Here is a 15,713-nt window from a genome sequence, read left to right on the forward strand (position 1 = left end):
AAGGTTAGTGATCCAGTTGATTATGTTAACTCGCGAAACAGCATCTCAAAAGATTTCAATGGAAGTTGGTCCATACCAGCAGTGCAGATCTTTAATCCAGGAATTTCTCTGTCTCAGTCACCTCTATTGTATGCCTGATGTACCTGAGCTTTCGCCCCTTCATGGTTGTTAGAAGCTTTTTTTTCGTATTTAACAAGTTGAGGACCTCCTCATCATAATTTTCCTTTCTAGCCAGGACACTCTTCTGTATAAATACGTTTCGAAAGCTATTTAATCCATATTAATCAAAATGTTGTGCATGTTTCGAGAATCACATTCATTATCGGCGACCAAGAAATCCACCAAATTATTTGCGGACTTGATACAAAAACATATTAACAATATGCTATCAGCGGGTCAGCTGTTGTTGATATGATTCTCGTATGCAAGAGGCCACACATGTAACGGAAAGCTTAATGCCAACCCAGCTAGAATGTTGTTAGCCGTTTTGGAGGTATTTTCAACAGACAAAGAGTACAGGAGGAGCTGTATATAAATTTCAAATTTTTTATCCACACTTTGTTTTTAGAGACATTATCAGAATATTTTAAGATTATGTTTTTGTTATGTAATTTTCAAGATTTTAGATGACAATTCTTATATTTTAACCTTTTGACGAGTGTACACGGCATATGCTGTGCAATAATGGCGGCCACATCCAAGTACGTATTTGAGCGGTAAACAACCTCTGGGGAGTAAGGAAAAAAATGCAATAAACTTTTATTACAACTTTGAGAGACATGAAAGCACATTTTGGATTGAGAAAACACTGTCATTTCAAAACTGTTTTTAATGTATGATACTGTTCAAAGCAACGATGTATGCAGGGAGCGACCTCACAAGTAGAACACTCGAAGCTCATTTCTTTCCTTTTCTGTCCTGATCGGGTAGTGTGTTTGCATACGTAGCATTGCCTGAGAAGTATACACTTCTTTGACTCACTTTGTGAGAGTGGCCTCATAAAATGGCGACCTTCGAGGCGTAACGGATCTTGTGTCCCACCTCTAATCGGGCGTGCAACTTTCCTTCCATTGTTTTTAGCAGGAAAGTGTTTCTCAAGCAGTTGTCAAAAATATATTCTCAATTTATATTTACAAAAACCAAACTCCTACAAACTCTGTAGAGAGTATACGCATTGCTGTCAGAGACCACCACCATACAGAACTAGGATTTGAACAGCACTGCCACCAGATATCATATTACATCAGTAAGCACTTCAGTTCTCAGTACTAGCCTAAAGCGACAAATGCTGTGCTTATTCTGTTGACTGCCTTTGGTGCACTCGTCAACAGGTTAACTTATAACTTATTTGATAGCTGCTCGACTAAGCGATATGTTCTGTGCTGTCAGTGGAGAGATGGTTTGGAGTGACATTAGTAGACTATAAGCTTGAGTAGAGTTTTTAAAGTTGGAAAGATCATAAAATGAAAATGAAGTTGGAATTGAAGAGCACAAACTGGGGAGAATGTTCATTTATAGAAAGAGGAATGAGGGATTGGAATAATTTATCAAGGGAAATGTTTTGATAAATTCCCAAGTGCTTTGCAACCATTTAAGAAAAGGCTAAGTAAACAGTTGATAGGGAACCTGCCACCTAAGTGACAGATCTAAATGCAGATCAGTGGTGATTGATTGATTGATTGATTGATTGATTGATTGATTGATTGATTGATTGATTGATTGATTGATTGATTGATTGAACATCTCAATTTAAGGTACATATTTTGTGGTCCTCGCTTCAAGCCTACATAGAAATTTCACTCGTTAAGTTTTCTTGTATTCTTAAATGGTGGTTGTATTGCAGCAAGAAGAATGCACGCAAAGATGTGGACTCTAGCGTTATCAATTTGGATAGCACTGATGATGAAGAAGTTTTCCTGCCTGTCAGACCTATGTACCGAAAGAACAGATCTTCAAGTACCACCAGCAGCAGCAACTTTAAGAATGAGAATGGAATAGTGTAAGTGTTACATTCACACATTCATATCTGTGGAAAAAATTTTCTAGCATGCTCTGTGTAATAGTGGCCGGCCCCGTGGTGTAGGGGTAGCGTGCCTGCCTCTTGCATGGAGGCCCCGGGTTCGATTCCCGGCCAGGTCAGCGATTTTTCTCTCGACCTGAGGACTGGTTCAAGGTCCACTCAGCCTATGTGATTAGAATTGAGGAGCTATCTGACTGTGAGATGGTGGCCCCGGTCTCAGAAGCCCAGAATAATGACCGAGAGGATGCGTCGTGCTGACCACACGACCCCTCGTAATTTGCAGGCCTTCGGGTTGAGCAGCGGTTGCTGGGCAGGTCCAAGCCCTTTCAAGGGCGTTAAGTGCCATGGGGTTTCTGTGTAATAGTATCGTACTGTTGCAGGTTATTGGGGTCCTTAAATCTAAAATTACTACTAAGTGAGGTACTGTGTTCTACTATACACTAAATTTATTGAACTTCTATTTTCAGTTAATCGCCAGTTCGCTCGAGTTTGATGAGTTTTCCATTCGACACAGCATTTTCTCACCTCCATAAGGCACAATAATGCATGTTCACTCGGGCGATTGCATTGCACCCTGATGCCTCGAACTCGTGGTCCCCGACGCGGCCTCTCATATTCCAGTGCCATTCCAAACAGTTGACATTAGCAGGCCTTGTTTCACCCTATGTAATCATCTGATGGACCCACTCCCAATGAATGACTCGCCGTGGACTTGCAACTGTTTGAGTACATTCACTCACGATTGATGCACTCAAGGATAACTCCATCGAGAATGACTCCAGAACGACCAAACGGCAGACTGACCCCGCACTACCTCTAGGTCTAGATCATTCCAACCATTGGTCCATTGTTAATCAGTTTCTTCTAGCACCTTCCTCATCACAAGCCTCAACAATGTGCAGCGCTATTTCTTTGCTCGCTGCTGTGCCGTAATTGTTATCTCCCGCTGGCATTCTTGCCATCTACTCGTAAGTTGGCATTCATTGTCATAATAGCTCCATGATCATGTGCAAGCTGGTGTAGGTGGACTACCATCATTTTCCTTCGGGGAGGCCACTGAATCCTTTAGACTACGTTGTTAATACGATAATGGTGCAGGGACTTTTCTACTGCGACTAGAGCTTTGCCGATTTCCCCTTCATCCATGTGGCTCAGTATAGCCACACTTGGTCACCTTCCTTGACTCTGCCGAATTTGCTTGCAGATTATTCCAGACCTTTATACTGTTTTGCTAACTGCCTTCAAGTGTCATCAGGCACACTCTTGGACGTCGTTGAGCCGTTCTGCTAGCTCCCATGTGTAGTCGTGTATTCAGTCACTATTTGTTCTTACTCTGGTGCCGTCTTGAACATTGTCACATGGCAGACTTGTTTTTTCGTCATCCTCCTTTCCCCTTATCCAGCTCCTGTTGGGTCGGGGCATTTATGGCACTTCTGCACTTTCCTCTCTCCTTCCGCCGTTCCTCTTCCATCATTTTGTTGAAGTCCAGGTTTCTTCTTTTTGCACTCCTCTTTATTGAATCGATTCACCTTGTCATTAGGTTAGAGGTGATATAAGGAATGTGCTGTGTTGTGAGGAGCAAAATGAAGCCTGAGAGCAGGCCCGGAAACAAGACCACTCAACGCACGTTTAATTGCACACTTTGTGGACCTACTTGCGTGAAAGTAAACTATGACCATACGCGACATGGTTCAACTCATCAACGATGTAGTAGTTGCTTTCATTTTCCAGTATTATTGTTACACACTCTACAAGGTTTTCCCCATAAACAAAATATATTACATGAAGGAGGTACTTGTATAAATGTCGGTATTATATCAAATTGATCTAGTAGCGAGAACAATAGGAGATAAGGCAATAATAGTATGCTAAATTATAATACATTTATTTAATATAACTTAGGCTTTCACGCCTAGCGTGAAATTCTATGTAGGCCTACTGGTATTTTGGGCTACAACCAATTAATGTTTAACCACAGCAATTAATGAAACAGTGACATTTTCTCACCAAAGATCTTAACTGGCAATAAGTTACTACAGTCAGGAGTCGACATTATCTCTAAAGAACAAAAAATATCGGAGTTTCAGAAGCAACAAATGAAGTGGAAATTCCTCCTTCCCTCTCACTCTGCAGCATATAGGCTCGTTTTGTGAGTAGCTTCTCCTTGAATGCTCTGTTCCCACCTCTACCCATTCTTATTCTTCCCTTGCAGTCCAATTGGCGAGAGCTACATAGTACAACTATCCATCAGGGATGGTGCAGTAATGGCCATGACAACATATCACCTTTAGACCATAAGTGGCCAGGCCTTTTTACTGTTGATTCTGTGCCTCGTATACTTTCTCAGTGGACGTGTCTGTCAAGTTGTTTATTGTGAGTGTTGTGTATGCTTCGCTGTAACAGTGCAACTGTGTGAATTGTGTTATTTAATATTGTGACTTTTTTTTAAAATTTGATAACGATGTCCAAGAAGAGATTGTACAATGATGACTACATTAAATATGGCTTCACAGTCATTGAACGGAACGGAATACAACAGCCTCAATGCGTAATCTGCCACTGTGTTCTGAGTAACGATGCGATGAGGCCTGTGCATTTGGAGAGACATTTAAACATGAATCACTCAGGCTTAAAAGACAAACTCACAGAATTTTTGGCAACTAAACTCAACTCACTAAAACGTATAAAATTTCATTCATCGGGTACTTTTAACCAAGAAAATGAGAAAGTAGTGGAAGCATCATATGAACTGACTCTTCTGATTGCCAAAGACAAAGAAGCACAGACAATTAGGGAAACATTAGTAAAGCCATGCATGTTATTAGCAGCAAATATAGTTTTGGGTGAAGGGAGTCAGCAGAAATTGTCTAAAATTTCTCTTCCTGATAACACAATGAAGTGCAGACTTCAAGAACTGTCAGAAGACATTAAAATGCAAAGTTTGGAGAAGGTGAAAGCATCTCCAGTGTTTTCAATTCAGTGTGATGAAACACCTGATGTGGCCCATTGTTGTCAACTGATTGTATATTGTCGATTTGTCGACAGTGGAATTTTAAGAGAAAAAATGTTATTCTCACAATGTTTTAAAACAACTTCAAAATGTTATTCTCACAATGTTTTAAAACAACTTCGAAAGCTTGTGAGGTGTTTTCTGCCATCGATAGTTTTTCCAAGAAGATGGACTTTCCTGGGAAAATTTAGTGGGTGTATGTATGGATTGTGCATCTGCTATGATTGGGTCACGTTCTGGGTTTCTCAGATAGGCCAAAGATAAAAATCAAATCATCATGGGAACCCACTGTATAATTCACTGGCAGGCTTTGGCGGCCAAAACCTTGCCCCAAGATTTTAATAACACTCTAAAAGTCACTGCAAGAATTGTGAACTCTGTGAAGACAAGTTCTTTACAGACAAGATTGTTTGAAGCCCTTGCGTTGACCTTCAAGCCGATCACACAACTCTCCTTTTCCACACAGAGGTTCTCTGGCTATCGAAAGGGAACATGTTGGCTCGGCTGTTTGAATTAAAGTCTGAAGTAGAAAATTTTCTTCTTCGTGAAGGTAAGAATGACCTGTATGAAGTGTTTACTGATGCCAATCTTATCGTCTCATTGGCATATCTTTGCGATTTTTTTGAAGCTTTGAACAGTTTGAACTTAAAGCTCCAAGGCAAAAACTCCAATATTATGCTTGCTTATGATGCCATCAGAGCTTTCCTGGAAAAAATACAGTTATGGAAACGTCAGCTTCAGTTGAACAACTTCTCATCCTTTCACCGCCTTAATGAAATTTTGCAGGAAAATGAACGTGATCGTAATGAACTTAAGGTGCAAATTCAGTCACATTTGGATTCCCTGGCACAAGAATTCAATTTCTACTTTCCTTACTTCTTGCCAGATGAATAGTTCTGAATGTTAACAAGAAATCTGTTTACCATTGACATTGAAGCACTGCCAGCACAACTTCAAGAAGAAGCCATAGATTTGAAGTGTGATTCAAAGCTAAAAGATGATTACAAAATATTAGGACTGGGCGACTTTTGGGTAAACTCTCTTGCAGCGTATCCTGAAATAGCCAAAGAAGCATTGCGTGTCATTGTCTCATTTTCAACGACCTATTTATGCGAGTTAGGATTTTCAACGCTGAGTGTCATAAAAACAAAGCAGCGCTGTCGGCTTGATGTTGCAAGTGATCTCCGCTGTGCTGTGTCAAATATCAAACCAAATATACAGAATCTTATGAAGAGAAAACAGTGTCAACCCTCTCACTGATATTTGTTGACTAATTTACGGATTTATTGTAAAAATGTGTTCTTTGTATTGTGCTAAAATGAAGTTAGAAAGCGCGTACTTCATATTATTTTTTCATAAATAATTGAATAATGGAATAATTATGTAGTGTCATTAGGTTAGGTCTGTATCCCCCACATCAGTTTATCGGAGAGGTTATAGAAGCGACGGGAGGGGGGGCAATGACCACCCGTATCTGAAAAGGGGGGCGTCAGCTGGCAAAGGTTGGGAACCACTCCTCTAGTTGTCACCGTCCAGCTGCATAAGTCAATATAGGTGCTTAATACATTTCATACATTATCTCGCTACATTTCTGTGGTACTTATTCCAGACAACGTTCCCTACACTCTGGTACAATGCATTGCCCGGTTGCACCCTCTTGCTAATCTCCATGTCGGACCTTGTTTTGTACATTAATTCACTCCTTAGGTATTTGAAACTGTCCATAATTTCAAGGCTGTGACCACCTATTTTCACAATGCTTTTCCCTTTTCTTTCTCTTCTTGATATCACCATGGTCTTGCTTTTCTCTGCACTGATTTTCATGTTTTTTTATTGACATTTAAACATCAGTATCCATACTTTTGAATCCAGTAGTAAGTTATGTTGTTTGCATTTAGTACATTGTAACCGGGTTCCAGTTACATGACACATAGTAAAGAAAAACGGAATTTTAACGCCTTTAACACAAACCAAAACACCAGATATTCTGCATCCAAAAAATAAACAAATGAACATCAGTTTGGGCAACGTGACGACTATAAGAAAGGATGTTTAGCAGGCGTGGGAATCCTACCCGGGCCATGAGGATACCTAGGTTGCAGATTTTAAGAAAAATCAGCGGTGATCCCTTGATCTGTTGATATTTTTTCCAAAACAAAAGTTACAAAATAAAATTCATCAAATCAAAAATCAGGTTGTCATATCTCATAAACAACAGGATTAGACATACTTTACCAAGGACTATTCCCTTAAGTCAAAGATGCTAAGGGGAAGTTATACCTCAACATAATGCAACTTTCAGAATACCCACGATTAAAGTAAATGGAACCACATGATATTAAAAATACAATATTGAGTGAAATTTAACTGCGCTTTCAGATAATCGCACTACATAATGGAAGCAAGAGGGAAACCAGAAATTATGAAACTTGACGCAGAGGCCAATTTAATTTACTCCCTCACCAAAACCACTTCTGGTGTGGAGTAGAGGGAAAACTAGTACACCAAGTTTTACATAGTAACTGGAGGCAAACCCCGAGCGAAATAAAATGAATCTACTAATTACACTGTTCACAAAACCAAAACAAAAGGCGAATTGCCTCCAAAATCAAAGAGTGAGGCCTAGCTGAAAAGCTAAGGCATCTTATAATTGAATGGCGAGTCTGGGGAGAGTAGGGGCAAACTCCTATCTGAAAAGGGAACCAAACATTGAATTTAAACTAAGGTGGAAATTAAACCAATAGCGCTTACCCCAAGGCAGGCCATCCTGGTTGGGAGGATCGCCAAAGTGTATCCGACTCGCTTGACAGGTGAGAAGCGAAAGGCGATAAAAGTTTTCCTCGCTCTCTCAAGGAGGGCGAAGCTGGCCCCAGTCCGATCACAAAGTAACCAGTCAGACCACAGAAGCTTACCTCTCACCACCCAGACTCACCAATCAAAACTGCTGTTATTTTCTCCAACGTAAATGACTATCGAGAACCTTCCATCTTACGAAACTCTTAAAGACGTTGCACCATCCTGAGGGGATTTCTTTCTTGCACCATATTGGGCGACCTATCAATTGCTCCGGCTATTTTCCCCTCAACCATCCATCATTTGTACAGATCATTAAATGGATTAATGCATTTAATAAAAATGATGCTAAGTGTCGGTAGCTATGCTCGCTTCTAATATTCATTGAATAAACAGTTACCGCATCATAAAATTTAAGCGATATCATAATCTTTTCTTATCACATTTATTGATATGATAATCCTTAAATTGCCACGCGACACCTCTCAGGGATAATTAAATTGCATCTGTGACCCGTATAATTTTTACGTGAGGTCAACTGGGACACCACATTTCCTTTTTAATAAATTACCATCAATACCATTCGTCCTCCAGAATCAATATCAAGTTTTCCAAGTCCAATCATTCGAAGAAAAGAAAAGAAAATAAATAAAATATATTTTTTTTAAATGAATTAATTCAAAATCATTTATATCATAATGATATTAGCCTATCTCCTAAAATAATAACATCTGAATTGGATAATCTATAATTTATTTCATGATTCTAGAATCATAAAAGAAAATCTGATAATATGTATTGACATCAATTATCTTCCTCCTCTCTATAAAAAAAAAAAAATTAAATTTTAATCTACGATCTGATTCAACTATTCCTCTTGCATAAATTATGCGCATCACAAAAATAAAGGATAAATTCTCTTAATTACATAAATCGAAAGTACATATTCTATCTGTTGAAAACGTAGTATAACATTTTTGGATTAAAAAATAAATCTAAGTCCCTAAGCCTAAGTAAACTTCATACTAAATATGCTTATTCTGAGTCCATCAGTTATTGTTTCTTTCTTTAAAAAAATGCTTATTTTCATCATTATGAAATTGATATTCTGTCATTAACACACGCGTTTCTTCCGATGTTATAACGTTAGCAATTGCAAGTAAGTTCCAAATATATATATCAGCTCAAAATGGCTATTTCAAATATATATCGTTCATTAAATGAGAAATATTGGTCACCTTGACCATGTCATATGGTTAAAATATTCAAATAACATCTTAAAATTAAATGTAGGTATCGTGTAAAGATCATTTATTATCGTAGTTCAAATAAAAATCATACCTAACATGATTTATGGTTTTACCAATATCCAATCAGATATCAAAAATTCCGTAGGAATGCATTTGGTAACCTATTTTATTTAATTGTGGTAGAGATTTAAATTATGAAATTGTTCTATGAATTAAATACATTCTCGACACCAAACTTCAAATAATATTCAGTACAACGTTGATATATTCTCTATGAAGACAACAAGTTTCCCTTCTTTTATTTCTTATTTGGATATTTAATCTGAAGACAGTTTACGGTAACCCACATACGAAATCTGCGATGTATTTCATTGTATTCGTGTACCACTAACCCAATATATCTCGCATTACCATATTAATATCTTGCCGCATATGTCAAACATCACCATTGGCCAGTAATACGCCGTATTTATCGCCAAAATTATCCATAAGCATATCTGTCTCTCCATTTACCAATATTAATTACCATAATATATCATTATTCATTCCCACAAATATATCTCAGCGAATAATTATTCGTACATCCACATCAACATGCCACTCAAATCATAACTTCCCTACGTAAAGATTTATCATTTCCTGCACGGCGGCAAATCATCTTAACATATCATTAATGTACTGCAACGGTACACTTTTGGGTTAGATTTCATATATAATACACATAAACACGTTATCCTGAAAATGAAACACATATATAAACTAAACAAGTTAATATTTACTCACATGCCATCGCGTCGTAACAGCAACCAGATATTAGTTACTCAGAAATCAACTATCTTCTTTAAAAAAATATTAAATTTGGGATACGTCTCTTTGTATACGTTGTTTCAATCCCATAATGGTTGAAAACCACACTCTAAATCTCTCCTTGTTCAATTATAAACATTCCTATATTATGACATTGATTGTAAACTCTGGAAGAAATACCTACTCCCATAATGATAAATCAACTAGGACAATCTCATTGCAAAGATGGCATCGACTGAGATTTCATCACGAAGAACTACGTAAAAAACAACATACCAATGTTCACTACAAATATATGAATACTACATCTACGACACATTAATTTCAAGATAATAAAGTAATTCTTTGGAACTTAACTTGCGGTCGCTGACGTTAGATGACTGGGTCAGGCTTTGATGTTGTCATCTTAGGACTGCGTAGATCGTCTCCAACATCCGTTACGTCACCATCAGGTTGTAGTTTTGGGACCCGGGATAGTAGAAACAGCTGGGTGGTCTACGTCGGAAAGTCGGCTCCATCTCCGATTTAGCCTCTCATGTTGTAGCCGTTAGTCATATGTGAAAGAAACATTTCCAAAATGGCAATTAATATCACATCCATACTCTTGAGAATAAGAATCTAGATTATATCTTTGTCTCAGGTTATTAAACCAGTAATTCAATATTAATTCCTTGTGACAGATTTTAACAGGTAAAAATCATCAAATTAGCTTTTAAAAATTTTTTTATCCAGCTAATCAACCTATAATGCGTTAAATTTGACTTGATATCTCGTAACGGCCTTCGGTCTATACTCCGACTACTGTCCGGATATTATTCAACTTGCTCTGACTTTCGGTCACGATATTTGTTCAGATATAGGTGTAATTCAAATATTTCTTCACTATGCAGGTTCTTCAGCTATTAATAACTGAAATATCTCCCTTCTTCTTTATACGAGGATTATTTTTCTCTCGTGGATAAATGTACGCAGTAGTTTTTCGTACAAGATTTTTTTTTATTGTTCACCTACTTCTTCCTTTTTAACAATTTTAAAAACCTATTATTTTTTTAATCACGGCCGCATGGATCCTTTATAACTTTCCGTCTCACTCCATGACCTAGGTATACTTAATTCACCAAATGAACATCTTTGCCGTCACGTGCATGGCCTCCTTGATTTTATACGTTCGTATTATATATATATTCTGAAATCACGGCCTATTTCACTTAATATATGCGTTCTTTTTAGATGTATGGCCCAATTACGTAATCTTCGCGATCTCATTACCGTGCATGTCAAACTTTTAATGTCGTATGACAACCTTTATTCCGTTATCAGGACGATGAAAACGGTACAACGTAGAACATCTTTCTAGAATTGACAGGGGCAGACACCCCCTGTTCCGAAAGTCCAAGTTACAAAAGTTTCACAACATTACAAAATATCACCCAACAATAACAACCCTTTACAATTTTTAATCTTACTAAATATCAACAATTTTCAATGTTACAATATATCACCGAACAATAATGAAAACAACCCTTTACAATTTAGCCATATTCAGTAATTACATTTCCAAATGACTGTCTTCTATGAGTCAACATGTATTACTTTTTCTTTCTCTACCAAACAGTCCAAATACAACATATTTTTCTCTTCTCTTTCCCTACGAAACCTGTGTCATCTTCCCCCCCCCTCAAAATAGCTCGACAATTACCATTTGAGCCTGGCAGTTTTGATCACAGCAAAGAAACTGAAACACAATAGTACTGATATGTTGTAAAACATAACATATTGGCATTCACAGAAGATTTTCAAGTATGCAGTGCGCTGATAGTTTTCGGAAAGTTTGAAAGACACTTTACTATCAGGCATGATTACTTCAAGTTATCATCCAATTAAAAGAAATAGAAATGTCACTACATCAAAGGTCCCTTCAGTGACTTCACGTATTCCAAGGGTTACATATAAACACAACATAAATATTTTTTTAAATGTGATAAGCATAAAAAAATGGAACACTCCACAGGAAAAACGGGCTAAGTCACATTTTGTAAATTTTGCAGGAGAGCAAATTTAAACTTTCAACATTAAAAAGAAATACTTACATCATCCCAATTAAGTTTAAGCAATATAGTTATTTTGCCAAATTTATTTCTTATAAAGGAAGTACATTTAAAAAAATAACTACCAAAGTTAAATTATGAAAAAAAGTAAAAATTCACTCTGCCACTGAAAGAACGTGATAAGTCCATCAATGCCCGACTATTAATGTATCTTAATACAATAAGCCTTGAGCGAGAAGTACTAAAAATAAGGTATTCACAACAAATCAGGATTCCAAATAATAAATAATAATAACAATAATAATAAATAATAATAATAATGTATTAAATCAACTTTTGAACGTAAGCGTTTAATATGTTCACATTGTTTTGTTCATGGTATTCCACTTTTTGGTAGGTTTTTTTTCTGTCTTCATGTTTTTTCGTTTTTGTAATTTGGTTTGGTTGGTTTTGGGTTCCTTATGAGGTAGATTGGAATAGAAATCCTTTGCTTCCTTGCCACAAAACTGTTGAAGTACTTGAAGGTCTGCATATTTCTCATAAGATATTGGCAGGAGCTCTGAAAATATACCACTAGACTTAGTTATTTGCATAACATTAATTTTAGTTTGCCCTATAAAAATTAGTCTCATATTACAGAACACTTACCATTATATGCTCGCTGAGGCCATAAGAATTCTTCAGGTCCATGTGGTTGATACTCAGGTTCCATGTTCACTTGTAAATCACCAGAACGTTCCAAATCTACATATTCAAAGGCTCCGTTGAAAGTAGTCCTGTATTTGAAGAGCTTATCTTCCTTCTCAACCAGAGCTTCTCTGAGTGTGTCTTGAAAGAGCACTTTAGTTTGCAATGGCATTTCAAAAAGGTCGTCCAATCATGTATAATCTCCTGTTTAACAGGAATTACTTTAAAAGGCCTTGGATTGACTCTTGCGGTTTGGAATGCATTAACCCAGTCATCTGGTACCTCTGCAACAGTTTTCTTTTTTATCAAACCAAAGTTCTTATCGCATTCCATATACGAGTGTCCTCTTATCGGAAATATAATTTTGACACTATCTAATCTCTTAATGGTGTGAACAACATAGTGAAGATATAAAAACATTGCGTAGTTCTTATTCTGTCCCGAGCAGGAATCACAGAATATTACAAGAACCCTGACTTTTGGATCAAGGACCTCATTCACATAATTATGCAGAAAACTAAACTTCATTCGCTCCTTTTTATTTCCTACATCTTCAGTATAAGTATAAAATACTGCATCACGGTCGGACAGTCGATGAGTATTGAAACTGTAGAAAGACAGTTGACGCTTGTAATCGATATCATTAGTGCTGATGTTAGGCAGGGGTAAGTTCTTTTGATAGTCCATGCAAACTGCTTCCATTCCAGCTGTCTTTTTACTTTGTTTCTTTGCTATTCACTTTCTTGTATAAAACGTAATAGCTCTTAACTGGTAAACCTGATTTTCTGTAGTAAGTAATTTAATTGTATCTGTCATCTCTTGTTTTTCTTGTTCAGGGACATTTTTGAAAGTTTTGCATTCAAAGTCTTTAATTCTGCTTGAAATTTATCACATGTTGAACAGGTATCGGTACGTGGGTACCCAAATGACAAGTTAAATTTGCTGTTAAACACCTTTCTGTAGGTCTCATATGAAACTAAAAGTTCAGGGTATGCTTCTTTATATAATTCATAGCATTTTTTTATTGATAGTTCTTCTGGAACTTAAATTTTTTCTGTCTTTCCCTTGCCATAGTGGCTCTTCCTTCCCTTAAATGAACCTATGTGGTTTATAACAGCTTCCTCCTTTTCTTTGGATATTGTCCATGGCCGATTACCATGTGTGCCTCTTTTATCCTTGGGTGATTTTCGTGTTTCCTTCATACTCGACTGTATTGTCGCCAATCTGCGCTTTGTTATTCCATGCAAAGCAATGAAGGCCTTTTGACAAACAGGAATTTCCTTCATGGAGCCATTTTGTTTGATTCTTACTATGTAGCGGAAAGAGCAATCTCTTGCATTGGAATCATCATGCCTAGGCCTTTTACGAGCAATTAATGTCACAGAAATTAAGCTGGTTAAGTAAGAAGATTGATCGTTCCAGTTACATAGCAAATTAAAGTTCCTGATAAGTTCTGCTCTTTCGTGGGGTTCGATTATTTTAAAACACTCAAACAAAGAACATTTGCAGTCACTGCCTAACACATGAGACATTGCCCTCAGGTCCCTACAAACAGTACTCATTCTACCATAACTTTTTCTCTTTTTAGCTGCTTGCTGAACAGATGACTTCACACCTTCATCTTCCGAAGATCCACTCATTTTAGAGATCCCACACAAACCACACTACTCTCAAATTTAACAGTAAACACTGTCATGAGAAAGAAGAACACAGAATAACTTTAACCACAACTTATCATGTGCGCGCTCACCACTCAACTGACCAAACTGCTGTAAGCAGCTGTGGAACAAAACGCGCTTGGACTTGCCCCGTTCTTTCCGTGAGGAGGACGACTTGGGATTTTCTTCCCGTTTCCACTAAAATTATAAACCTCTGTATCTCGGAGACTTGCCGCGTTATTTCAAATTAATTTCAACAGATCTTAGTCATGATGGCTGGCCACCAGAATGTGCCATAAACTCATTTTCAAGAAAAATGGACTTACCCTGTTCTTTCCGTGGGGTCTTCAGTTGAAATCTTCATCAACAAAACCGTCCTAAAATATGTTTACAATCATCCAAAATTGCTTCAACCTTTTAATTCTGTCCACTGAAAAGTATTTATTACTTATTGCTTCCACAATCTGTCAGTAATGTAGAGCCCATTCATTTTCTTCTAAGAAAATGTCCACTATCTCCTTTTTTGCAAGGTTTGGAATAAGTTGATCTTGTGATAATTTTCATACTAGTCACAGGATCAAAGTTGCTCAACTTGGCCACTGGTTATCGCTGATTATGTGGCTGCGGACACGGCCGTTTGCCCACAGCCTCCATACATGTTCAGTCCAACCAAGGCCATCTGGCAAGTTGCAAGCGCAGCCCATCCGTATTTTGAACCAACGTCTAGCAAGACTGCCGCCATCTGGACGTTTGGCCACTGGATTGCGGCGCCGGATGGTAGCGCCCAAGTGATACAATGTGGCCCTCAAATAGGCACGTAGGTAGCCGTCAGATGGAACAGTTATCGCAGCCACTGCAACATAAACCAACACACAGCAGACAGAGGAATACTAGAGGCAAAGCCATCCTGCCGGACTAGAAGGTCTTGAAGAGACCAAAACAGAGATCAACGGAGAATTTTCCTAATTTTCTTTGTTTAATCCACTGACTTAGTCACCTAACTGATGGCTCAACAAATTTCATGTAGACCCCCCTCCCACACCAGGGACTTACGGCACCCAGGCCCCGGGGCAAGCACTATTGATACATATCAGACAACATAAAAGGTGGGTGAAAGAAAAATAAAACCATAGGAGTTTACCCAGATCCAGAAATTACAATTTAAGACCAAGATGTTACATAACCCAAAATTCAAATAAATAAATTTACCAGGAAAAATAAGTTTTAAAAACGTGTTACTGGGGATACAGCACGACACATTACAATTCACCCAATCCCATTATGCACAATTCACAATCAACCTTTTCAAGCACTACAGTTATGACAGGTTGGCCCAAAAAGAAAACATCGTCCAGGTAATAAATTACCCAAAGTAGACTTTCATTAACTGAAGTACCACACACATTTACAATTTTACCATTGGGGAACATAAATGTACCA

At 37.7% G+C, this 15,713-nt stretch overlaps 1 protein-coding gene across 4 annotated transcripts in view; it reads left to right on the top strand.

Annotated features, from left to right (window-relative positions):
- Positions 1–15,713, top strand: part of LOC136856717 (transcriptional regulator ATRX homolog) — a 462,565-nt gene that overhangs the window by 101,325 nt on the left and 345,527 nt on the right. For all 4 annotated transcript variants that reach the window (XM_068225163.1, XM_068225164.1, XM_068225166.1 and 1 more), the window contains exon 8: positions 1,844–1,999. In XM_068225163.1, coding sequence (XP_068081264.1) covers positions 1,844–1,999 — 156 coding nt within the window. The remainder of the gene's footprint in view (positions 1–1,843; positions 2,000–15,713) is intronic.

The sequence above is a fragment of the Anabrus simplex genome, chromosome 1 (assembly GCF_040414725.1).
Source record: "Anabrus simplex isolate iqAnaSimp1 chromosome 1, ASM4041472v1, whole genome shotgun sequence".
Lineage (NCBI taxonomy): Eukaryota > Metazoa > Arthropoda > Insecta > Orthoptera > Tettigoniidae > Anabrus > Anabrus simplex.